A 27,977-nucleotide genomic window follows, 5' to 3' on the forward strand; every position below is an offset into this window, starting at 1 on the left:
AACTTCTTCAGAAACTTTTCCCCAAAATATGACACTATATCAATCACAGAGCTGAGGGACACTGCAACATATTTATTTGATAATAAGAAGTAGCAAGATCAGGAAAAAGATGAGTTAAAGCAAAAATTATGCCATACTGAGGAATCTTTAAAACAAAAAGAAATTGAAGAAATTAAAAATTTATACACAATTAGGACATACTCAAGACCATCTTATCAACAACAGAGAAGTCAAAAAGAAACAAGGAAATATTTCTTGTGTCACAGAGTAGGCCACATAGTGAAAGACTAACTTAAAGAAAAAGTATAAGCAGAATAACAAAAGTACTAGAAATCAAGGAAGAACTTATTATAGGTTCAATAGCAACAGGTGCTGTGATCATTGCACACTAAAAAATTCAGAAACCCCAGTTCTTAAGAGTATGCAAGTGGCTATACAATCTGGAGCTAAGCCACAGTACTCGGATGTAGTTGCTAAAAGAAAATATTCATCATGAAGCCAGGACCCTAAATTAATTGAGAAAAAGATTGGATATGGGAGGAAGGATTGGAATAGTGTGAAAAATAATATGGGACTAAAAGGATTGAAATATACAGACAAAAAGGGAGAAGAAATTACATGGGTGGTACCTGGAAATGAATTTATAGGTTCTGTGAGAGTTTCCAAGGAAGTTTCAAAGTAAAACAGGAGTAAAAAGCAGAGAGAAGTTATAGAGATAGAAAAACAGATCAAACATATGGTAGCAGAGATGAAACAAGATGTAGAGAGTTCATAAATAAGGAGCATAGTAACCAGTCAAGAGAAAACCAAAGAACAAATCAAAACATATCTGGAAAATTTCTTTGGGTGCAGATTGAGTATAGGGATTGAACAGAGGAAAAAAAATCATAAAAACTTGCATAAACAATTTAGGTTTGCCTAAGAATATAGAAGTATCATGGTCTACTGCCTACCACATAAGAGTCAGCAATTTTGAAGTCTAATCATAGATTTGCTATACTAAATTTTAGGGTTCAAGTAATTTAAACTCACTTTCAGGTTTTCATTCATAATATATATGTGTGTAATATATATTTATGTATATTTGTATATATATATATATATGCAGTACTGACCTATAGCAAAGAAAAGTCATCTGGGAATTAACTAATTAAGTACATTTTATTATCATAGTTACATATAAATATTTCCAGTCTGTCAAAATTGCTCATATTACTATAACACTGTAAATAACAGAGCTTATTCATTAACATTGACAAAAATCAAAAGCATAAACTATGAGTTGGTACCCTGTTCTTATTCAGGAGAAATAAATAATAAGTCACCAAGTCAAATAATCTACTTATTCTGTGGACTAAAAATAGCTATAATGGTTTAAAAAAAATGTACTCAATAATTAAGAATCCTTTCCTTTCTAGGGAACCTCTTGTCCATTTTCCCTCACAAACTCTCTACACAGGATATGCTTAATATCCTGTACCATTTCTTTTGACATATTGACATAGTATGGTCACCCAAGGGGTACACAATTATTCAATGGTCTCTTTATATAAATGACACATTTCCTTTTCTGGTCATTAATTTATTTATTGTACTTCAATTTCTAAGAAAATTCTGGAAGATAACCTAAATGAGATAGTTGATGGTAAATGATAATGACAGAGTTAACATAACTACATGAAAAATAGCCTATGACAGACTTATCAAATTTCCTTTCTTGACAGGGAACTAAAACAATAGATGAAGGGGAATGCTTTGGATTCTTTATCTAAATTTTTACAGTGTTTGATAAAATATTTCATATTCTTCTCTGTGAGAAAATGTGAGCTATACTTGTAAAACCCAGTTGAATTGTGCATTGACTACAGGAGGAGAAAGAGAGGAGGGGAGGGAAAAAAAAACATGAATCATGCAACCATGGAAAAATATGGTCAAAAGTTCATTTTAAGTGTTATTATAATCACCTGCCTTTACTTCCACAAATAGCAAAGGAATTGAGTGACATTGGGGTTAAGAAACTCTTTTAAGTTATCCCCTTGCCTCTTTTCTTTCTCTTCTATTTCTCTCCCACCCAGCTATATTATGGCGTTAGAATAAGAGAATTGTAGCATCCGCAAGGATTTTTAGAGCCTATTTAGTCTAATATCATTTCCAGATATGGAGGAATCCCTACCTAGAACAATTGGAACAAAGGTCAAAGTCTATAATTAAATATTTTCAGAGATAAAGAACTTGCTACAACAAAGAACATATTGCATATTTGCACACTTTGACTATTAATTTTTCTACTATTGAAGCATAATTATTAATATAATTAGATGTAATAAGCTTTGATTAAGCAGTTGCTAGGTACAAGGTTCCATTCTAGGCACTGGGCGTTCACAGATTAAAAATGAAATTGTTTCTACTCTCAGAGACCTTTCATTTTACTTGATGGCGATTCAAAGTAAACAAATAAATATAATATAAGGTATTTTGAGAAGAGAAAGTATACTAAATGAGGGAATTCTTCAGGGCTTCATGGAAGATTTGAGTATTAAAGGAAGACAAGATGTAGATATGAGAAAAAGTACATTTCAGATATAAGAAATGGTCTATAGAAATGTACAGAAATAGGGCAATAAGTATCCAATTTAGGAAATGGTTAGTAGTTCTAATAATGAAATTAGTCTAAAAAAGTAAGTAGGAGTCACATTAGGTAAAACTTAAAATTAGCATGAAATTTTAAATGAAATAAATTGATCATTAAATCTTTTTTAATCACAGACTCTATTTAATAACTTATTCTTCATGTATTTTCATTAACTAATACCAATTAAGAACTAAGCAATTCTTAAACTTTACTTGGATATCCTCTAATGCGATTAATTTAGTTAGCATCACAGGATCATTTTAGAAAACTACAAAGCACACACAAAATAGGATCATTTTTTAATTTCATATATTGTTTTCTATAGTTTTGATTTTCTAGAAACCCTTCTACTGTAAATATTATTATAACTTATAAATTTTTAAGATGAAAGGGACTTTAAGGCCTATCTAATCACACATGGTTTCTTTATAGAATTTATTTTTTTTTCCTGAAAATGATCAGGGATTTTTAGGAGGCTGTTTGCTCAACATTAATCAACAATGTAATATATTAGCCAAAAAATCCAATACCATCTTTGACTACAAGAAGCCATGTTATACTATAATGAGGCAAGTAACAATATCTTCACACTCTCCTGGTAAGACAAAATCTGAAATACTATGCCCTATTCTGACTACATTTCAGGAAGGATATTGTCAAGATGAAGAGGATCCAAAGAAGGGCAACTAAAATGGTGGAGGACTTTAAGTCCATATTACATTAGGATCATTTGAAGGAACTTGTAAATGTTTAGCTTGAAAAATAGAAAGCTTTAAGTAGCATGTGATAGAAATATTCAAGGGTTTGAGAGGTTGTTTCATGGAAGACATATTAGAATAATGTTCCTTTTGGGCCCACAAGTGGGAGAAATGGGTGGAAAAGTCATAATGGCATATTTAGGCTCAATATAAGGATAAACCTTCCTGTTAATTAAAATTACTTATTTTATAATTACATATTTTTATATAGTTCCTTCGAAGTCCGAATTTCTTTGATTCTATTAGAGAGTTGACTTGAATAAACTATGGTCACATGGAAAATATATGCTTAAAAATCAGGTCTCTTGACCCCCTACTCTTTCTAATAAACATTTTGAGTTGTTATTTAAAAATGATAATTTTCTCATCCACAAGTTAAATAATCCTACTTTGAATAATATTTTTCAGATATTAAAATTGTGATGGTATTTAAAAAATTAAGTTAAAGATATGTGAATGTTGCATCTCAAAATAATGCCTGTGGTTAAGTAAGAAACCAAGGAAAGAAAACAAAAACAAAGATAGGCAATTTATATTGAATCTCAAAGAACTTCAAGAAGATCTTTTGGGGAAAATATTTCCTTTATAAAATAAAAATAATATCACAGTATCTTGAAATTAAACAATTTACTTGGAGTTGCCTTATTAGATAAAAAATACTGGAAAAATTGGAAAGCAATCTGGCAGAAATTAAGTCTTAGACGAACACCTTAAATGATATTCTGTAATACATTCTAAATGGTTAATATGATCTTAACATTAAAAAACATACTATAAATTTATTAAAGAGAAACAGATCACATACCTATCATATCTAGAGATTGGAAAAATATTCTAAACTGAAAAGGAATATGGATAATTACAAAGATAAAATAGACACCTTTATATAAAAATTAAAAGTTTCTGCACAAATGAAATTAAAGCTCCTAGGATAAAAAGGGAAACACTGAAAATGAGAAAAAAATGGATCAAGTTTTTCTAAAAAGGGTTTATCCAAGATCTATAGGGCAGTGATAGAGTGGACACAGTAGTGGGATGGAAATAAGGAAGACTTAACTTCCTGAAATCAATCTGGTCTCAGATACTTACTAGTATGTGACCATGGGCAAGTCACTTAAACTTTCCCTGAGTTCCTCACCTGTAAAGTGAGCTGGAGAAGGAAATAGCAAGCCACTCTAGTATCTTTGCCAAAAAACAAACCCAAGTAGAGTTATAAAGAGTCAGATAAGACTGAAACAATTGACCAAAAAGAAAATCCAATTTTTGTAAACAATAAACATATAGACAAAAACACGTGTGTACAAATCATTAGACATTTCATAGTAGATAAGTTAACAGATATCTAAATGAACAATTCTGAAATGAATTGTAAAATATTAACAATCACATGAACAATTACTACAAATCACTAATAGTAAGAGAAATGGACATCGAAACAATCCTGATGCTCTATAACCTCTTCCAAATTGACTATAAAAATTATAAGTCAATTTGGAAGAGGTTATAGGAATATAGGCACACTGATAGCTTGCTGGTAGAACTGTGATTCAGTACAACAAACTATTTTGAATTATCCAAATAAAGTGACTAAAATGTCCTTACTCTTTGACTTAGAGATTCCATAGGTAAATAACTCTTCAAGGAGGCTATTGATAAGAAAGAAAGTCCTCTAGACCAAAATATGTACGGTAATACATTTTGTGAAAAAAAAAAATTGGGAAACAAAGTAAATGCCTATCAATTGGGAAATGGTTAAACTAAGTACAATCTGTAAATAAAATGGAATACTATTTTGCTATAAGAAATGATGAATCTGATGAATAGTAAGAACCATGAAAAAAAAGTGAACTGATGCAGAGATAAGTAGAGCCAAGAGAACAATATGAACAATGATTAAAACAGTGTAAATGGAAAGAACAACTATGCTCACAAAACATCAAAAGTGAATATTGGAAAATTATAAAGAACAAGCCTGCCTCTAAAAATGAAGTATGAGAAGGTATAAGTAATCTATTCTATAGCAGAGATCAGTAGTATTGCACATTACATGCATTTTCAGGCTTTTTAAATGGATTGATCAGTTAAACTATTTTTTCATTTCTTTTCCTTTTTTTTTGTCTTAAAACATTATTTCTTATATGGAGTAGCTCAGGGAAGGGATTAGCAAGGGTACTAGAGGGAAATATGATAAATAAGAAACAAAATACATAAGTAAAAACTTATTAATGAAAGAAACTAAATTAGTTTGGCCATTTTCTGCCCATGTTATTTTCAGTTACACTGTTTCAAAATTCTAAAACAATAACTATATTGTTTTTAGCTAAAGGTGCCATAGCATCAATAGCTTTTTATAAAATGTCTTTGGTGACTGTTATTTTTCTTGGGTTTGTGTGGTCCTCTATTTATTCCTCTGTTAAATAGGGCTAATAATAACACCCACCCCTATGGGGATAAAGTGACATAATACTTGTACAGAGATTTGTAAATCTTGAAGTCCTAAATATACAGTAGTTTATTATTATAAACTTGGAAGCAATAAATATCTTCTAAGATCATTCATTTTGAGATGGAAGGAGATTTAGCAACCATTGAGACCAACCTATTATTTTATTGATAAGAAATCTCAAACCCAAAGAAAATGAAATGATTTTCCTAAAATGTCAGTACGTTTGAAGTAAGATTCGAATTCATTTATTCCTCATTCCAATTCCACTAATTATCTTTTAAAACAGATAACAATAGACATACAGAACACTCCAAAAACAGTCGAATAAATAGTGTCTAGAAAAAATAGTTAGCATGTTTTGTCAACAATTTAAAAAGGAACTTGTCATCTTACTTTTTGAGAGTCTAAACAAAGTACTTCTTCTATGTGTATATGTGTGAGTGTGTGTGTATGTGATATACAGGCATGTTTGAACTTTATTTTCTTCTCATTCCCATGTAATATCTTCCTTTCCAATGTTTGGTTACAAATGTGCATTTTGTGTGTTTTATCTTGGGAATTCCTAGGACTAACAATATTTTAAAATAACCATCTTGACCAAGACTTTAACTAAGAAGTTGCAAATTAAATCTCAAAATCTCACTAAAATATATAACATATACATTCCTTAGGAACTTGGAGCAGATTTATATTGCTGAGAGGTAATTGAGACAATTTATTTTTGCCCAGACATGCTATTTCATTGGTGAAGGAAATTCTTTATCCATTCAGGTCAGCAACTCATCTAGAACAATTTTGGGAAGTGACCCAGGACACTGAGAGCTTAAGTGATTTGCCAGAAATCACACAGTTGGCCAACAGTCAACATATGGTGCCAACATCAGAATTTGAACTGAGTTCTTCCTTACTCCAAGTGATTTCTTTCATCCTTTATACCATACAACTTCAAAATCTCTATGGACAATCAAATGCACAAATGGCTTTGCTATCTTGCCAATGTGGGTATTTAATCTAATGGTGCTGACTATGATGAAGTCCCCCAAGCATCCTGGGGCTTTATTCACTTTCTTCTCACATGGCAAGATTACAAGTAGAACACTTGAGCTATCTCCCTATTAATGCTGGCCCTTGACATGTACCTAGTTTATTCTTTCAATCAAATATTTCCTCATAAACATTATTTACTCCTATTCTATAAAGTCCTTTATTTGTACAATGTTGCAGAATCGTTTCCCCTACCATGGACCTCTCCTTTGCTTTTCAGTGTAATTCTCATTATTTTCAATTCTTTAGAGACTTGTGTTTCATGTGTCATATACATAAAATAACATACTTTTCCTATAAAATGTGTTTAAAATCTGTTATGTGTTCTTATTCAAAAGAAAATTACAATATTTTACTGAAGTCCTACTTTTATGTCTTATACTAGAATAAAGGTAGAGGTGAAGATTATTCTTGATTCTCAAAAGCTATGCTAGGAGAATGCAAGATCTGATAACTCTACTAAATCAATTCAATTCAGCAAACCACCTAAAATGTACACAGCTTTGTGTTAGATGCTGGGGATGCAGAGCTTAAAAACCAAACAGTCCCTGACTGCAATTTACTAAGTTGGAAAGCCTCTATATTTCTCATGATGTGTCTGCCATGCTTTATACAAACATAGTATTCAATGTACAAAGGAGGACAATTGGGATGGGAAAAGACCTAGACTGGAGAAGAAAAGACTTGAGGCGAACATGATAGCCATGTTCAAGTATCTGATATATTATCATGTGGAAGTAAAACTAGAACTATTCCATTTGGTCCCAGAGGACAAAGCTGGGAGTAATGAAAGGAAATTGCAAAGAGTAAAACTAACCAATCAACAAATGCCTCTTAAGCACCCATAATGTACAAGAAACTCTTAATGCTGGAGGGAAAACAGAACAAAAAAAAATCCTTCCTAAGAACCAGAGCCCTCCAGAAGTGGAATTGGCTGCTTCAGAGGTTTTTACTCTCAGTGGAGGCTTTTAAGCAGAGGTGGATGATTATTTGTCAGGGATATTGTAGTGGAAAATTTTTTTTTCCAGATATAAATTAAACTAGATAGTAAGTGAGGTCTTTACTGACTCTCAATATTGTTATTCTATGATACACAATAAAAATGACAGCAATAGTAATATAAGGAAATGGTACTAAGAGCAATTAGCAAAGAAACACAAAAATGAGTAGGAAACACTTGCTAGTATGAAATTAGAACCATGTGTTTTCGCTTTTGAAGATGGAGGTCAGAAAACCAGCATCACTCTTCTCCTAAGCTCTCTACCACTAACTCCACCCTTCACCAGGTATGGAGCATTGGATAATATGTCTCCCACAATAAGGAGAATCTAATGCAAAATGGAAGACATGGACTAAGCCAAAGTTGATTACATCAAAAGACAGTAACAAAAACAGTAGAGGTAGAAACCTCACTATGCTGAGGAGGGGTAGGAGATATCAGAGACCACATAGGAAAAAAGATTAAGGAAGAAAGAGCTCTGACTAGAAATCAGAATACCCAGGTTTCATTCTCATCCATCCATTGAGTGGTTGTGTAACCTTGTATAAAAAGAAATCAGCTCTCTGCTCCTCAGTCTTCTCTGTAAAATGAGAGTATTCAACCAGATGAGATTAAGCTCCTTATAGTCAGCTACGGAAATAAAAGAGAGGCCTGAGTTCTGATGAAGTGAAAGAATGGACATGAAACCAGCCTCCTGAGAGGCAAGGAAGAGGGTACAAATGCCCATAATTGCTGGCTCAGTGCCATTGATGACTAAGGGTCCATGTTCTTTGGAAAGAAAAGGGATTTCCACTAAACAATTGAAGTACAATTTAGTAAAGTGAAATGTAATCTGAGTCAAAGATCCATTATACCAAGAAATTGTATTCTTTTGTATCTGTTAAATTATATTGTTTCTTACCATTTACAGGTGATATATGATATTTAGTTAAGATTTATTTTGTCAATTAATGCAGATCTTAAAGAGAGGCAATATGGAATACTAGACTGAGAACCTATAAGGGAGTCAGGAGTGTTTGGAGTTCAGTCTCAACCTGCCTATTGCTAGAGTAAGTTCCCTCACTGAGAAATTCCTTTCCCAGAGATATCATAGATCCAAACCCCTTTGCTTCCCATTAAAAAAAAAAAGTTTTATTATCATTCATTTTAAATATTTTTATTTATTTATAATAAATAATATTTATTATTATTAAATTCTTAATTCATTACATAGCTTATAACAAGTCTTAAAGATCTTTGGTTTTTTCTCTAAATTACAAGCAAAAATTTTATTGATTTAGAGAGTCCTTTGAGGTCCTCTAGTCCAAATGAAGAAACTGAAGCCTGAGAGATTGCCCAAATTCAGAGAGAGAATAAACACCAGAGGAAGGATATAAACACAACTCCTCTAGTTGTAAGACTTGAGTTCAAGTCCTACCTCCAATGTTTACTGACAGTATAACTTCAGGCAAGTCCTTCCTTAAACTCTAATTGCCCTCAGAGAATTCTCTATGAAGTTAATTGCTAAAAATTTCACCTCTGCATTAAGAGGGGGGTTTTCCTTCTTGTGAGCTTCTTTTAAGCAATGAAATCATAAACTCTAGAGGAAAAATAGACAAAAACATCAAATTCTAATGTTGAATTAGACTTTGGCTCAGGATATCAACATGTAGGGGAATATAGCTTGCTATCTCCATTCCTTATAGTTTCTAGAGCATTTGGTTCTGTCATTATGGGGTTCCTTTCTGAATATAAAAACTTATAGGAAGTTTCTGACCAAAAAGTTCCTGAAAGTTGAACTAGCCACAAAGACCCGAGAATCTGTCATTCTTCCTAGTGTGTAGAAGATTTCCATTAATTCAAGTAGGTTTTTTTTTTCTTTTCTTAATAATCTGTCTTGACTACAGTTTCACCTTTGCCAAAGGAGTATAAAATTTGAGCTACACTGTTTTTTCAAAAAGATTTCTAGCTTTGCTTTTGACAAGTGCAGAGCTAAGAAAGACAATTGCCTTCTTCATGTATGCATTTGAAAGTGATTTAATTTCCAAAAATCTATTAAACTTGGGGAGAACTACAACTCCCAGGTCTTTAGGTTGTTAACTTCTTTCCTTTTGCTATCCACCCCAATCACCTCCCACCCCTCAGCCTGTCACACCATCTCTTTTGCATCTTTTGAGGAATTGGAAGGGGTAAGGATTTAATTGTGCCCATAGGACTATATGGCATCAAACATGCTACTTATTAAAATTTGCCATGACAGTAGACTTCGAAGTTATGCTTTTGGTATTTAGTGGTTTATTTTGGGTAATGTTGAGTTTGAGACTTTATCTGAAACCATTCTATTCGTTTTTAAGCCCCGCTTAGGCAGGGCCCATGTGTTCATTTGTATTTCCCTTTTCCATAAAAAAAGTGCTTTGCAGATAGCATGTCATTTAATGAATAAATATATACTATACAAATATATACAATATAAATGTATTTAGGCATTTGATGCCTAAATTTGAAACTTGATGAGAGATTTCAAACCATAAAGATAATTTATTTTATGTTCTATTGACAGTTGCCCAATGGGACATGAGCAAACTATAACACATTATCAAGAATCATGAAGAGAAGTATCATAAAAAATGACATTAGAGGGATGTTTGACCAGAGGAGAAGGGGCCAGTCATGTAGCTAGAAAAAGAGAAAACTGATAAACAACTTGTATGCACTATTAATACTAAAATAACTCAAAAGAACAAGAATGCGGCCTTTGTACATTGGTTACATTGCTTATAGGAGAGGATATTATAGAATTAACAGAGAAGAGCCACACAGGATAAGTAAAGTTGGATGTGTTGTGACTTGCATGGCTGTTTGCTTTGCCCTTATTTATTCCTTAACCCATTCCTATCATCCTCATTTATAATAATAATGAACATTTGAAAAACTCATTATACATTAAAAAAAATAAAGCTCACAAACATCCCAAATGCAGGATTAAGGGGATAATTTATCATTATTGATTTATATATACTATGTGTTATATGTAATGATATTAATTTATTATCATAATAAGTTATAATAACTTATAATTATTAAAAGCTTCATTATTTTTTATATGTGATTTGGGGAGATTGCTATGATCTGTCAAAATTGTGAGTTCTATATCATCTTTACCTAGAAAATATTTTCACTTTAAATTATTTAACTATAAATTATGTGACAGTATTTTGAGTTGAGATGCCAAAATCTTGAAATGCTTCTAGGCTGAAGGCAAATATATAATTTGATATAGAGATAGATAGAAAGAGAATAGTAATCATTTAAATAGAGGTAATTAGATGACATGGTATGTAGAAGTCAAGAAGAACTGAGTTCAAATTCAGTCTCAGATTTTTTTGCTCTATGACTATGGGCAAGTCAATTTCACCTCTGTTTTCCTCAGTGTCCTCTGCTGTAAAATAGAGATTTTAATGGCACCTACTAGTAGACAGAACATTCATATGGATAGAACCATGGATTCTTGAAAAGTTGGAGTAGGAAGAGGTCATACGTTTATTTGTGATTTTTGATTCAAAACTACATGATTATTAAACAGGTCACAAAAAGGAGTTCCTTCCTATTCATTCTAGTAAGGTGTGTGTATATGCTTGTATGTGTGCTTGTGAGCACATGTTTTGTGTATGTGTATGTATGTTACATGTGCTTGCATATAAAGATTTACTATTTTCAGTTTATAAAAATGAACTGATATCCTACCGGAGAGGGTGAACTACAGAAATATTGACCTGAATAATAAAAAAATATATATATGTGTACATACATGCACATGCCTGCAAATAAGATGAAGCTAAATAGGATAGCTCATGGTTTCCACTCAGAAAGGAGAATAAAGGAGTTGACAAAGTCAGTTTCATCATATTGACAAAGGAAATAAAAAGTAATTTAATTGGATACTTTGTCATACTTCTTTGTGTTTTCCATAGGAAATATAAAGAAATAATAAGGAAATATTCTTTTTTTTAACTCTTACCTTCTGTCTTAGAGTCAATACTGTGTATTGGCTCCAAGGCAGAAGAGTGGTAAGGGCTAGGCAATGGTGGTTAAGTGACTTGCCCAGAGTCACACAGCTAGGAAGGGTCTAAGGTCAGATTTGAACCCAGGACTTCCTGTCTTTAGGCATGGCTCTCAATCCACTGAGCCACCCAGTTTCCCCCAAGAAAATATTCTTACTAGCTGTATGACCGAAGCAAGTTACTTTACCCCAGCCTTAATCCACAGGAGATGGAAATAGCAAACCATTTCATTATCTTTACCAAGAAAATGCCAGGGATAGGATAGTCCACTGGGTCACAAAGAGTCTGAACAACTGGACAACTAGACATAACAACAACAAAGAACTTGATAAGATTCTTGGAACTAAAGCAATTGTTACTGAGAACTCTGGACACCAAAGTATGATGGTGGGTATGCTGGAAGATGGTGAAAATCATGTTAGAAAAATAGATTGGGGATAAAGAAGGAGCCAAATGATTTTATATTCCTCAGAAAATTCATCCCTGTTTACCATGTTGGTCATTGTGAACACCAAGCATCATAGAGAAAATTAAGATGGCTTCATATTAATTAATTAATTCTAACTCCAGAATTAGCAGTCATTTCAGAAATAGCTATCTGTTCAGTCAGATCATTGACTTGTTAGACCAAAGGTTAAAATCAATACCAAATTAGAGAAGAAACATAAAGATGAGAAGAAACACAATTATAGGAGCACTGATCTGACCTGGTTAAATAAGCTGTCATTTCTGAAAAATGGGACATGAACAACAGACAGCTCACTATTTCACTATGAGGCTGAAAAAATCCAGAAATCAGGCTAGCCAACAAACATTTGTTCTTTCCAACTTGAGAAAGACAGGGTAGCTAAGTATAATACTGACTTGGAGAACAATCACATTTGAGAATTTTATAGGGGAGGCTAGCAGAAGAATATAAATATTGCCAGTTAACAAAAGAGGCCAAAGCAATGGAGCCTGAAGACCTTAGACCCTGATCACATTCCAGAAGCATTTGTAATCATGAGTCAAAGGACAACGATAAATTCATGTGAAATGGGACAGAGACAGGCCAGTGTTTCCATGATGATTTCTTCTCATCTATTGTGAAGCCATCAGATTTATACTCTACCACTTCAGATGGGTTTGGCAATGTTATTTAAGAAGTTGAAGTCAACAAGGGCAGCTGGACCTGACCAAATACATATGTGAAAAATCCATCATCAAGGTAAGTAATATATTGTTGAATAGGGATTTGCTAGTAAATGTTTAACAACTAGCCTTCCAGAAAAAAAATGTATACATAATATAAAGTTTAATCTTCATTATTGACACTTTTTTAAATTTAGATAATCAACAAAACATTAAATCAAGCCCTGATTTGTAGATTTTATCAATTTTTAAGGTGTAAATGCTCAGCTTGAAAATTGAATAATCGGCTTTTATAAGATGGTTTAGAGTGTCTACAGTAAACTCTTGGTGTAAAAGTAACTTTGGGAATAAAGTCAATGATTTCGAAGAAGACATTATTCCAAAACAATGGAAAAGATTATAAATGGTTCTATTACCCTACCCTCTTAAACAATGAACTGGACGACATCAGGAATTACACAGCTATGGTTACTTTCTCACCCCTACCTATAAAATTCTTAGAAGAATGGACTGTGCTGTTTTATTAAGCACTGATGAAAATCTGAGAAGGGAATGGATACGGTTTCATTGACAGTTCGAGAGACTTTAAGATTCCTTTCAAAACTGCAAGTCTCAAACAAAATAATATATACACAAACACGTGTGTGTGTATAAATGTTAAAATTTTACATGATTTCATGAAAGAAATGTTCACTTGGATAATTCTGTTCAGCAATCCCTTGAATGTTAATATCAGGCAAGGGAGAAGAAAATGAACCCTATTCTCATCAAAGATTTTTATCAGAGGTGCAGAACTTGTCCTGGAAAATATCTTAAAAGGTTCTAGAAATGCTTCTGTTCACAGATATGATTTGACTGAATTCACTAAGTCCCAGATAATAGAAGCAATTCAAGAAGATACAAATATATATTTTTTAAAGTGTGGAAGAACTGAGTTAAAATATTCAGAGACTATCTACGTGCCCTTGGTCAAGTCATTTAACCAGTACTTCTCAATTTCTTCTGTTATAAAAAGGGGATAATAATAGGTTTGTTTTGAGGGTGAAATGATTTAATCATTGTAAAGCATTTAGTACAATGCTTGGCACACAGTAAGTGCAAGATAAATATTTCTTATTATTGGCTGGTTCAGTGTCAATATAGCAGGATGTCTCTAGTGGAATATTCTAAGGAATTCTTCATGATATGCTATTGAATATTTTTATTGATGACCTGGATAAAGGTAAAGATGGTACACTCATTAAATTTGCATTTGATACCAAACTGGAAGAGATAGCTAGCACACTGACTGATGGAAGATTAAAAAAAAGATCTTGACATGAACAGAAGTCAACAAAACTATTGCCAGCAGGGGCCTGCTTATTGATTGATTGATTTAAAAAAAATTTTTTTTATGTCTAATGACCTAATTATGGTTTTTATACTTTTAAGTAGTTTTATTGCATTTAAAAATATAAAAAAAAAAACATTCTTAAATTACTAGATATACAAAGATAGGTACTGGCTTGGAGTTAGCCATCATTCTGTATTTGCTAACCCCATGCTCTAGAGTAGACTGATCTAATGAGATGAAATTAAATAAATCTTATACATGGGTAAAATCATTATATATGGGTAAAAAAAATAAAAAAAAATTGTGGCAGGTAGGTGACTGGATGGAATGCTAGACCTGGAATCAGGAAAAGTAATATTTCTAATTTTAAATCAGGATTCAGACACCTGCTTTCTATGTAACCTTGTTCACCTCAGTTTCCTCAACTGCAAAATGATCTGAGGAAGGAAATGGCAAACCACTCTAATATCTTTGCCAAGAAAAAGTCAAATGGGTTCAGGAAAAGTCAGATATGATTAAAAAATGACTTAACAATAAAAACAAAATCTGCCTCGCAAACATTAGAATAGAAAAGCCGTTTCAGACCGATCTGGAAAGATCTGTAACTTTTAGTGGACTCTAAGATCAATATGAGTAAACAGTGTAGTTTTGCTGCCAAAAAATTCATACAATCTTGGAATGCATAAGAGAGGATAGTTTATAGTAACTGGGAGCTGATGGTACTACTTGTCCCTCATCATTTCTCATCTGGTATATTGTTCTCAGTTCTAGGTACTGTGGTTTAAGAAGAATATGATTTTTTTCTTTTTATTTTTTTTTCCTCATGCAGAGATCAATCTGAATTATATATCTAAATTGAGAATCTCACATGAAATGGATATCATGTAAAGGGATATATCTGATGACTATTAACAGATTTGCTGGCACAAGTGAAGGAACTAGGAGATATTTCTCCTGGAGAAGCAAAAGGAGTGGATTTTTTTTTTCCAATTTGGCCCTTAAGGGCTGAAAGAAAAGAAATGAATAGAAGATGAAGGAGGCCATTTCAGATTCACTTTTAAGGAAAAAATTCCCTAAAAATTGAAGCCATCCCCAAATAGGATGGGATATCTTGGGAATTCCTAGAGTCATCCTTACTGCAAGTCGTCAGTGCCTACAGAACCACTTTTTGAGCATGTTATAGTGGGACTTCCTTTCATATAAAGATTGTAGTAGGAAGCCACAGACATGAATACGTTCTAATTCTCAAATTCTGTGATTATGTAATACAGATTGTCATTATTCCTATTTTGTAGTTTAGGAAAATGAGGCAGATAAAAGTAATCTGTGAAAAGTTATGTGGCTAATAAGTGGTAGAACTGTGATATGAACCAGTATAGATAGATTGTATACAACATATGCCACTGGAAGAAACACCAACAATTAAAAGATTACTGATAGATTTAGTTATATGGGTATATGTTAAGAAAACATCTCCAATTATTAGAGCTACCCCAGTCTGAAATATTATTCCCTATAGTTCCCTTCAATGGATGTCTTTAGATGAAAATTAGATGACTATTTGGAGGCAGTGTTGTAGAGAGGATTCCTGATCAGATATGGGTTGGGGAAGATAGTTTCTGAGATTATTTCCAATTGTCAATTTCTTTGTAGTTATTAGCAGTGGGCAGTGAAGAAACATTCCAATTCATTGCTTTGAAGGAAGATGAGGGCACCACAGAATATTTTCCTTCTCTGTGATGAAACATGGACAGATCTAAATTTTTTAAGTTCATTGAGTTAAATGTTTTAACATCAAATCCCTCTATAGGCTGAAATTTCTGCTTTATTAGCTGGTCAATGCTTTGGTGATTCAGGGAGCCTAGGAAATCTTTTTGTAATGAAGAGTATTCTAAAATAGTGTAGTAAATAAAAGAGCAATTAAAAGGATTTGAAAATGTGAGAATTAGTTATCTATAAGAACTAGTATGTTCAATACATGAAGGTTCTGTTTCCCCAAATGCTAATATAAATAAAATTGTTTCTTAGATTGATACCCATTACTGAAGAAAATGATTTTTAAGGATTATATTTGTACTAAAAAGGAAGAGTACCAAGAAATACAATAAAGTCATTTATCATAGTCAGCTTAAAATTGGCATTGCTCATGTCAAGCATAGATTTTGTAGATTTCATGGTCAATTAGGTAAATACATGTATAAAATGGACCTAGTACTGAAGATCACACAGCCAATTACTGATAATGCTTAATTTTCATTTCTCTAAATCCCAGAAGTGAGATCCCGCCCTTTTCAAAGGTTTGAGATGTCCAGATAAAATAAAACTTATTTTGAGCTTGATAATGAGCTTTGGAACTCCTTGGGAACAAAACCAATTAATTAATGAGTATTGTCAGAAGTAGTACCTCATTATTCAAAAATATTTTTCAAAAATCTATTTAATTACTGACTAAAGGATATTTTAAGACTTTGATAGATGCAAGTATATATTTTTAAGTAGGTATTTTCCCACTTGAAATATAAATTTGAGCCAGCTGTATACATTTGTATAAGATTTTCTGTATTTTATAGGAAACTTGCTAAAGTGTTGTATACTGTAGTTTTATACTCTATCATTTTGTGCAAGTTTTGTATTAAAATGAGAATAGTATTAAATGAACCTTTTATACTTTAAATATTCAAGAGTTCTATATTCAAAAATTTCTTCTTGTGCTGTCAAACTAGTTTGCCTGAAGGCAAGGTAAGATCAAGTTAGACTCTCAAAGGTAGAATTAAATTTTATAATGGCATCCATCATAATATACAGTTTGCTTAATATGCAAATAAAAAGTATATAGATTCAGAGAATAAAGAATTTTTAGGTACTGTATAAAATCCAAGGGACTACTTTTATAGACAAGATTTCTTTAAATTTACATTTCCATCCTTTTAATGAAAACATGGGCTAAACAAATTATAATGGACAAGATTTAACTTCTCATTTTTCAATTCAATTTCCCCACCACTGAAGAGTTTTTTAACAATAGCTCTTTATTTAAAACAAATTAAAAAAATAGGACACAATAAATAAATATATTAAGGAAACAATTACCTCAGCCATTTTGGAAAGTTCAGTCCAGTCATTTTTGTTATAGGTGCACATGAGGCTAGCAATTAAAATCTGTGAAGAAAAAAAGAAAGAAAATGAGTCCTGTATATTTAGTTCACATTTGCCTATGAATAAGTTAATGAATATTTATGTGTATACACATCTGCTGACAAAATATAAAATATTTTAAAATAAATTTTCAATTTTATGTAAATTTAAAATTATCATTTTAAAGATTTTTAATTATGTCAGCAAGATAGTTATAGTGTCTCCTTCAATGCTAATTTAATATGCTATAGTTAAAAGATATACACACTAAAACATATATAAATGTTCACTATGCATACATATGTATATACCTGGTCCCATGATGTCATTGGTTTAGGAAATGTACCAGTTTGGTAATTTCCTCCAATAATGCAGACTGGGAACTCATCTGCATTCTAGAGAGTTGCCTGGGACAGAGATTAAAGGGAGTTAGTTGTCTAAGTTGACAAATACTTAATTAACATAAATCAAAGTTAGGAGTTGATCTAAGGTTTTTCTGATTTTTAGGCAGACCTACTCACTATACCACTCTGAAGACTTCTGTTTGGAGGGACCCTAGCCATTTCTATGACAGGTTATCAGGGGACTCTGTCACACCCCTAATCTCCTTTCTGATCACCTATGTCCTTTTTTTCCCCCTTCTCTGGACATCCCAAAGCTAGAATTGTATATTTTTCCTCCTTGCTCACTGATACCAACTGACTTATAACTTCAGATGTGAGTAAATAATCAGATTCAATTACTTATAGGTTCGTAATAATCTACACTACTCAACAAATATTTTTTTTGAGGGACAGAATCATAACATACACTATGGATCTGAGAGTAGGTGCTGGGTCAGGTAATCCACTTCTTCTCAGTCGTTGATCTCCCCCCTTTTCCTACACTGGTCCTAATATCACCTCACTTAGCCCAAGATACTCCTTTGTTTTCTAAGTAATAGATTTATTTTATTTTATTTCTTCAGAAACACTATAAAATCTCTGTCTGTCTCTCATTACTTTAAAGTATCCTACCACTAAGTGGCTCTAACTAGCCACACTATCAGTATTATTTCATGGTTGAGGAAAGTAAGGTATATTGAGATTCAATAGTCTTCAAACATACACAAAAAAAGTATTAAGGAGCAGATCTGGGATTTGAAATCAAATCCAATTTAGGGCTCTTTTCCCAAAACCAGATTGCTTCTCCTAAATGGGGAAAATGGGGAGTAAAAAAAAGTCACATGGGATAATTTTCTTTGAGAGACAATAATGAAGGTACAATATGGCTTCATATCGTGGGTGTGGGGGGTTAGAGGTGCAGTTCCCCCATGATCTATAAAATCCATGTAAATTTTTTTGTCTCCTTCAAAGTTTTCTTTGATACCCTATATGATTCTTTCCAATGAGTAGCATGTGGGATGTGCCTTTAATGTCATTATTGCCACCCCATCAAGAGCTGAATGACAGATGATGTATTAGTTGGTATGTAGATAACTTCAGTGTCTTCAGAGTGAAATTGATGGGGTTCTGGGTGGCTATGGGCATTATTCCAAAGCAATAATAGCTTAAAGATTATTATTGCTAAGAAGATATTTTTTTAAAAAGCATTACCTTCCATCTTGGAACAAATACTGTATATTGGTTCCAAGGCAAAAGAGTAGTAAGGGCTAGGCAATGGTGGTTAAGTGAGTTGCCCAGGGTCACACAGCTGGGAAGTGTCTGAGGCCAGATTTGAACCTAGGACCTCCCATCTCTGGACCTGATTCTCAATCCACTGAGCTACCCAGCTGCCCCCAAGAAGGTATTTTTTAATCTCTAGCACAACACTGTGATGAAACCAGTCCAGGAAAAGTGCTTTGGTCATTCATGCTTTCTTATTGAAAGATAGGAATAATAATAATAATAATAATAATAATAATAATAATAATAGGCAGCTTGTACTTGTCCTTTCCTTCCAGATCTTGAGGACTTATGTATCGGGGCTGTCTATATTATGAACCCTTTAACACTGGCAGAAAAGAACACTTGTCTTCTTGACTGATCTATGTTTTTGAAGGCATTTTTTTTTTTACAATTTAGGGCTGTTCTATCAGCATAGTACATTACTTCCATTTTGTATCCTTTTCTTTCCATCAGTCTCTTCATGTTTTTAGTAAACTCCATAAATTCTTCTTGATCAACAGATATGGCCTCTCCTATTACTTTTACATTGCATAGGCTAAACTTTATATATATATATCAAACCAGCCTTTGCTATCCTGAAAATCCCTACAGGTAGAATCTTCACCTTCATTTTCCATTGGGGAATTATATAAAGATTTAGACTTTTCTCATATGATGCCAATCTATGGGGATGCCTTTTTAATAATAATATTGTACCCTTCAAAATGTTGCATTTTCTAGAGATGTTGATCTCTAGGTTTACGCAAATGTTTTGCAGTTGTTGGTGTAACTGCTTCAATGGCTTTTAGGATTTGTTTTACTTTTTCTTTCTTGATATGACTTAAAATCAATTAATTAACACCATAATGGTGGCCAACTGTAGCAGCTATTTTGACTAAATGAAGCATATCAAACAATTCTACTTTTTCCTTCAAGTTCATCACTTTCCTCTGTTTCTTGGGAGCACTTTCTGCCATTAAGAACACTACCCTTGGAGGCCAGGATTTTAATAGAGTTGATGGCATTTAAATGACAGAAGACTGGAGAAATTTGAGATATAAAAATTACTATGAGATCCCTATGAGATGTCATGTGAGAGATTGCCATTAACATTTAGCATCCCCAAATTAGTGTGTAGAACTGCAGTTCTACTACTAATTTAATTTTAAGAAAAACATTGTAGCTGTTTATTTGTGCTATTAAAGAGTAAAATAGATACTGTATGGATAATATTATATATAACAGTATATGTATTTTATTCATTTATGAATTTGTAAACCTTTTAAGATATTTCTACCTTTCTAGTCTTTGTGTGTGACTGCTGATTCTCACTTTCTTTTCTCAAATTTTAACTTTCTACTTATTTTAACTTTTTAAAAAATTGTGCAACTTTATGGCATAAAATATAACATGTTGAAATTATTCAATATGTATATTTTATGAATTTTTGAGTTTCTAAACTTTTTACAAGTCAACTGATGGACTTTATGTGTCATCTGTTGCTTCATCAAAACTCCCCCCCCCAAATTCTCATTTAATCTTTTATGCTGACCTATGATATAGTGAAAGCACAATGGAGAAAGTTGCAATACAGAAGACATACTTGCATGTAAATTTTTATACTATTTAGTATATCCATTTCAATCATTCCTAAGTGTTACTAGAGATCTCATACACTGATTATTAGTTGTCCAAGAATTATTTTTATTCATGAAAATATCAAAGAGTCTGAACTTGGAGTAAAGAAGATATTGTTTCAAGTCCTACCTTTGAAACATAATGCCAGGATGACCCAAGAAAATTCTCTTAATCTCTCATTGTTCTAAACAAAGTTAAGAATATAACTTGTAGAAAGTATGGCTGCCTGCATTGATAAAGCTTGTTTGCTAACCCAAGAATATTCTATATAAATGAAATCATGTGTATAGTGTATAGTATATTTCAAGAATTTATCAAGGGAAACTGTCCCAGTGTGCTAGAATCAGAATGTAAAGTAGATATTGAAATAATTTACCAATCATCTCCTGAAAGAGATCACAAAATTAAAACTCCCAGGAATATTATAACCAAATTTCAGAACTCCGAGGAGAAAGGAGAAAATATCACAGTCAGAAAGAAACAGTTCACATATTGTGGAGTCACAGTCAGGATCAACAAGAGTGACTAGTTTTCACATTAAAGCAGCACAGAGATTAGGGTATGACATTCCTGAAGATAAAGGAGTTATGATTACAAGCAGTGTGTATGTGTAGTAGTCTCTCGGTAACCGAGGATGACGATTGTCTTTGTGCGTTTTCATCTATGGTGTATAGATGAGTGTGCACAAAGACACAAAGGAGATTTAAGTGGAAAAGTCAATGCACAGAGACAGTCCCACTCTCTCGGCATTGGAAGCCTGGGTCCAGTGGCACGAAAAGTCATTACACCTGGAGACTTCCTCAGCTGCCTTGGATGGCCGTGTTGTCTTTTGTGCTCCAACATGCCCTAAGCACTCCACAGTGCTTTGCTGCGTCGCCCTCTCAGCCATTGAACCTTCTTGTTAGTTTCTTCCTCCTGGTCCACCGAAGCAGTCTTCACATGCTGGGTGAGCAAAGCCCTGGTTCACCAGGGGTCCACGATGACTCGATGGCTACCCTCACAAGGTTTGGCCGGCCTTTTGAAGCCGTTGCCCAGGGTGTGGCCGCTGCCGCATGCTAGCAGCTACTAGGAGCCACAAGTGAGAGCTGGGTGTCAGGTGAGGGTCAGAGGCTGGAGAGCTGCCCTAGGAGGGCACGACAAGCCCTCCATACCGGAGATACTACTTCTCCCATGCACAGTTGTACACATGCTTGTCTGAGGGGTATATAAATATGGTTACTATCTGAGTGAAATAAATACAGTGCCTGAAATATATCAGGAATTTAATAAGTGAATGTTCATTACTGAATAACTAGGATAAGCTTGATTTTAGAGTATTCAAATGCCTATATAAGCTCTACTCATAATATAAAACAGCACAGACATCAAATTAACAGAAAGTCAGGAAAATGGCATTATCCCTGATTATATATAGAGGACATTCTGTGTACAATGTGGTAAAAAAACCCAGTTTTATAAAGAATTTTACTTTATGGCAAATAATCTATTAAACAAGCATAAATATAGGTTTAAATTTAATTTTGATAAATATATAAATATAACTTTAAAATTGTAGACTTGTCGAGTTGGAAGGACTTTTGAGATTATCTAACTCACCCCCTTCAAAAGACTTTTTATAGCAAATACTGTATTTGTGGGGAAATTATTTTTAAAAGCATATGCTTTATGAAAATGCCAGTGAGAATGCCATTTTACAAGTTACCTTCTCCCTTATGAAAATCATTTGGTAAAATGAAAATTATGAATTTTTAAGTTCCCTAAAAAAAAGAGGAAGAAAAATGTACTTTTCTCAAAAATTAATAGACAAATTAAATAATTTTAAATGATCCAAATTATAGGTCAAGGATTACTATCCTCATGGACTAGTCATTATATATCAGTTATTCATACTAATCTATTATACACTTTCTTTGAATCTAGTTAGGTTGGCAAAGGAAGATGTAAGTTGTCTTGTCGAATTCTCATATACTTTAAGGCAACTAAACCAGAATTAGACACTAACAATAGCATTTTATATTCTGTAGTCATACTGTGAAGTACATTGGAAATCCAGACAACAATTCAACTTCAAGACAAACTAAATTTTTTAGCAGGGAAAAGCTGCAAAGTGACAAAGGTGAACAACTGTAAGTTACAAGTAGCTGAGTTAGGTTTTGTCAGACAATTTAACAAAATCACTCCCAGCTCTACTGGGATTATGTGAAGGAGGATGAATAGCTTGGGATATGTGATGTTTCAAAGGCCTGTTAATTAAGAAAACATGTTTATTAAATATTAATTAACTTTATGCTATTCAAATGTTAAATTAATTTTATGCCTGGAACATAAAGGGCACTGTCAACAATGCCACTTGAGCAAAGTCACCGCAATATTGCTGAAATGTACACATTAAAAGTAATCATGATAGACTCTTTAAAGTTTCATTAACTCACAGTGCTTCTTTTAAGGTTTTAAATGATGACATTAGCATCTTTTAAATCACATTTTTATATTCCTTAAGAAGTGACCTTTTCTTTGGAGTCTACAAATCATTTTCTATAGCTCCAGAGTACAAATGTGTATATTAAGGTCTTATTCCATTGCTTTCCATGAAAGATAGGAGCTGTGTTACTGAAGAAAAACAATGGGCCTCAAGACGTAATGAGCTAATCATAAAAAATGCAGAGATTTAGACATGCAAACAATACTAAAGGTCAATAGAAATGAAGAAGAGTTGTTGTATTCATTGCCAGAAGGAATAAGGAACTTAGAGGACAGACAAAATGAGTAATGCATCTACCAAACCTACCAGACTAAAGTTCTGAGCTCCAGTGGTATTGCAAAGACTATCAGAAAGAAGATGGATGGATAGAGAGCAATTATAACTTCCAAGATCCATTCTCCTCTCAGGAAGCTAAAGTCATCACCTCATCATTTCTTACAATCCAAATTTTTCAAATGGCAATGCAAGTTTCTCAAATTGCACCTCTTCTCTCCCCAAAAGAATGAACATTGGAGATAAACCAGACATAAAGATGACCAGTGATTCTAAGATAGCACATTGTCCAAAAAGGGCTTAACATAATTCATGTTCTTTTTTTTTCTGACTCAGTGAGAAAATGCAAAATGTAATGTCCTCCTGGACAGTCCTTTTTCAGGAAAAGGTAAAGACATGACAGCCTGTGTAGTCCTTTCCAGCTCCAAGATTCTTTGTATTCTAAATCTATCCCCACACAACTATAAAAGAAGTTAGAAAGGAATAAAATATTTGCTGAGACTTGCTGAGGCTCTATTTTCTTTAATGATCAAAACACAGTCTCGGACCTTTGGAATATCAGCCTTGCCATTTGCACATACCAGAGAAAGAAGTCAAGCTGGATATTCTATAAAAGACTGGTGGTATGCTGGCACACCTACAACAGCAGGGCAAGGAAGTCTAGGTTGTATAGCTTTGGGAGCCTGGATAGACAGCACAGGTCTTGCAATTACCATAGAGTGGCTTTCAGGAGACTGAGTTGCAAACGGAATAGATGAGGAAGCAAAAGGATCAGTTGGATATAATGAATCAGAATGACAAGAAACTGAGTTCCAAAGGATTCAATTAAAGAAAGAAGTTTGGGGAAACTACTATATAGGACTTTGAAGACAGAATTTATTGTCTGAAACAGGAATTCAACTGGTGCAGCACAGGTAGGCACCAGACACTAACGATACTCATCTTTAATGGGTTCAAATCTGGCCTCAGATACTAGCTATGTCACCCAGGGCAAGTCACTTAACTGTTTGTCTTAGTGTCTTCTATAAAATAACCTAAGGAAGGAATTGACAAACTGCCCCAGTATCTCAGCCAAAGAAACTTAAAATGGGGTTACTAAGAGTCAGCCATGTTTGAAAAATGTCTGAATAACAATAAAAATAAGATCCCATATATAGTCATCTGATTTCAAATCTGGGGTTGTTGGTATTTTACCATTCTGCATCTCCATGTAATTGGCGTTCTAATATATGAGAGCAAGTTTTGTGTTCTATTTAATATCTGCATGTTTCATTTTCACTTGAAAAGCCCCAAATTTGTCATCCTTTTCAGTTTGGCTGAAGCAGTGGTACAGCTTATTGATACTTTAGTAGTGTGTATAAAAGAGCTAATTTGAGATGTGCTTAGATATGCCTCTTTCCTTTGGAAGTTTTAGCACCCAGAGGCAAAGGGAAAGTGTTTACTTAATGAATTACCTCTTCAAATTAATAAAACAAGTAATTAATACTATGTTAATGGGTAACTTAGGAGTTAAAAACAAAAGAAAATAATGAAAACATTCAAGCTAATTACCATGGAATAATATGCTGGATTAAATATTTAGGGCAATTTCTGTGGAACTATCCATACCACACAGGGGGGCTGTGAAATTTATTGAGTTATTTTCTGTAAAGGGTTTTAAATTCTCAGAAGAAAATTTGATTTAAATACTGTGTTATTGTCAATTTTACAAGAATTTAGTTATTTTGCTCTCATTAACTATGATTATATATTTAATACACATTCAATCATATACTCCCCCTGAGTAAGTTAGCCAATTTTGGAGTTTCACAATCTTCTTTACATCACTAGCTTATATTTATAGAGAGATTTAAGGTTTACAAAATACTTTCTTCACAACACTGTTTCATAATAAAACAGAGATTGAGAAATCTTCAGTGACTAGTCCAGGGTCAAGTTACATCAAATCAACAAGCATATTAAGTGGTTACCATGATCCAGGTACTGTGCTAAGTACGGGGGATTAAAAAAAAAAGACAGACATAGTTCCTGGCTTCTAAAAGCTCACATTTTAATGGGAGGAGACAAAAAGTAAATAACTATGAACGTACAAGATATACACAGAGTAGATGGAAGGCAATCTAGGAGGAGAAGGCATTAGCCCCTGGAGGGAATAAGGTCACTCTACTTTGATTAAAGTCATTAATTACCATTAACATATGAACATGACTAAATTTCCCAATAAGAAACTGACCTTAGACAACACTTTCAGTTATAAATGTGTACCTGGAATGAAGGCTAAAGGTCTTATTTGAATAAATTATCATCTTACATAAGAGGCATACAAACAAAATGAAAAATCACTAATTTAGCTAAGCCATTGTTCTCTACCATCAACTAAAGTGGTTCATCCTTAGTTATTACATATATATTAAGCTCATTTTTTCTCAGTTTTCTTTTTCCTTGACTTTTCTGTAGTATATTATAAAATCTGCCATATTCTCCTTCTTAAAATTCTGTTCCCCAGTGATTTCTATATCATGTTCATCTGCTATCTCTCCTGTCACTCTTTTTTTTCTCTCCTAAATAACTTTTCCTCGACTAATGGACTTGGCTATGGAAGTTTCCTGAGGTTCAGGCTTTAGATCTCTTTTATTTTTCTCCCTTGGAAAATACATTCACTATCATAATTTCAATTATCATCAGTATGATGAAAATCTGTCAACTAACTTGGGCCTTGACTTAAAGAATCATAATTTTCTAATAACCTATGAGACATTTCCATGGAACAGTCTTGCCACCAAATCAGACTGTCTTTGGTTCAAACTTAGACTTATTTCTGACTTCTCAAATGGCAACAAGAGCAAAATTCATTCATTTTATAAGTCAAGATGGTCAGATGCTTATTCGCTAATGTCTAGTCTACTGGGATATCAGTCAGACTTTATCTATTTGCTTTCCTATAAGCTTTAACTTCAACATTACTCAGATCTCAGTTTTTAGCAACACTTCTTTTTTCCAAGTATGTCATTTCTGATATTCACTGTGTCATTTCAGTCACAAATGCTCATTTTTTATTCTTTGGAATGCTCAGAACTCCTACTATATTTCTTTCCCCAAGGATTTCCTTAGGGGAAAACCTCATTCCCTAAATTCTTTCTGGCACCATCATTATAGTTTTGGCTTTCTGAAATTCCTATAATACATACATACGTTCTACATTATTCTCACTGTTAGCAATATGTACTAGGCCATCAATGCAATCTATCAATGAATCAACAAACAGATTTTAAGCACCAGTGATGTCCCCAAACCTTTGGTAGGTAGTGGCGAGGTAAGGAGACAAAGAAAATAGCACGATGAATACAAATTCGATATAAAATAATCTTGGTGGATGAAGGCATAAATGGCTAGGGAACTTTGAGAGACCTCATATGAATGGTAGCATTTGTCTTAAAACAGAGCAGGAATTCGAAAAAGCAGAGGAAATGAGGAAGAAATGTCCTAGCACAGAGGAGAGCAATATAACAATGCTAAAAAGGATCCTTAGGCATAGGAGAAAACTTGTGAAAAGTTATGAAGATGAGAGTTAGAGCATCACGTATGAGAAATAGCAAGAAGACCAGATTATAGAATGCATAAAGGAGAATAATGTTCAAGAAGGTTGGAAAAGTAAAAAGGGGTTATTTTGTGGAGAGTTTTAAGGAAAACCAAGGAGTTTACATTTATTTGCTCCTAAAAGAGATAGAGAGCCAATGGGGGTTATTAAGTATGAACTAGATATGTAATGCATTAGGAAATTAGTTTTGACAATTGTGCTTAGAATGGACTGAAGAGGAGATAGACGAGGCACAGAAATGAATTTTGAGATTATTACAATAGTCTAGATGAGAGTGAACTAGGGTGGTGACTTGTGAAAACAGAAAAGGTGACACATGCAAGTGAAGTTATAGAGATAAAAACGACAAGATTTGGAAACTGTTGGTATATATATGAGCGAGGAGTTTACAGTAACACTGCAATTAGGAATCTGTACTTTAACATCAGAAGGCTGATGTTAAGAAAAATGAGGAAGTTTGGAAGAAGAGTGAGTCTGAAGGAAAATATAAATTCTGTTTTGTACATGTTCAGTTTGAGATGTATTTTACTGAATGTGCTAAATATTTAAAAGACTTACGGTGATTTGTGATTGGAGCTCTGTAGAAATAGTGTGGCTAAATTCTTGGATCTGGAAATTAACTGCATAGAGATGATACATGAATCCAAGGAATCTTATAAGTTCACCAGGTGAAAGAGAGGAGAGAAAAGAGAAGACAGTCCAGTTTAGAGAGCCATGGAGTATTTATGGAGTAGGATATTAAGGGAATAGTCACCTAAGTAAAAAGACAATTAAGAGAAAAGAAAGTCATGAAAACTTAGAGAAAATCCAGAAGGAGAAGG

General features: G+C 33.2%; 1 protein-coding gene across 1 annotated transcript in view; it reads right to left on the minus strand.

The window, feature by feature from the left end:
* Window positions 1–27,977, minus strand: part of DPYD (dihydropyrimidine dehydrogenase) — a 1,041,936-nt gene that overhangs the window by 367,544 nt on the left and 646,415 nt on the right. Inside the window, exon 15 of the mRNA XM_007485012.3 lies at window positions 17,475–17,543. Within this exon, the coding sequence (XP_007485074.2) occupies window positions 17,475–17,543 (69 nt within the window). The remainder of the gene's footprint in view (window positions 1–17,474; window positions 17,544–27,977) is intronic.

This window comes from Monodelphis domestica, chromosome 2 (assembly GCF_027887165.1).
Source record: "Monodelphis domestica isolate mMonDom1 chromosome 2, mMonDom1.pri, whole genome shotgun sequence".
Taxonomy (NCBI): Eukaryota; Metazoa; Chordata; class Mammalia; order Didelphimorphia; family Didelphidae; genus Monodelphis; species Monodelphis domestica.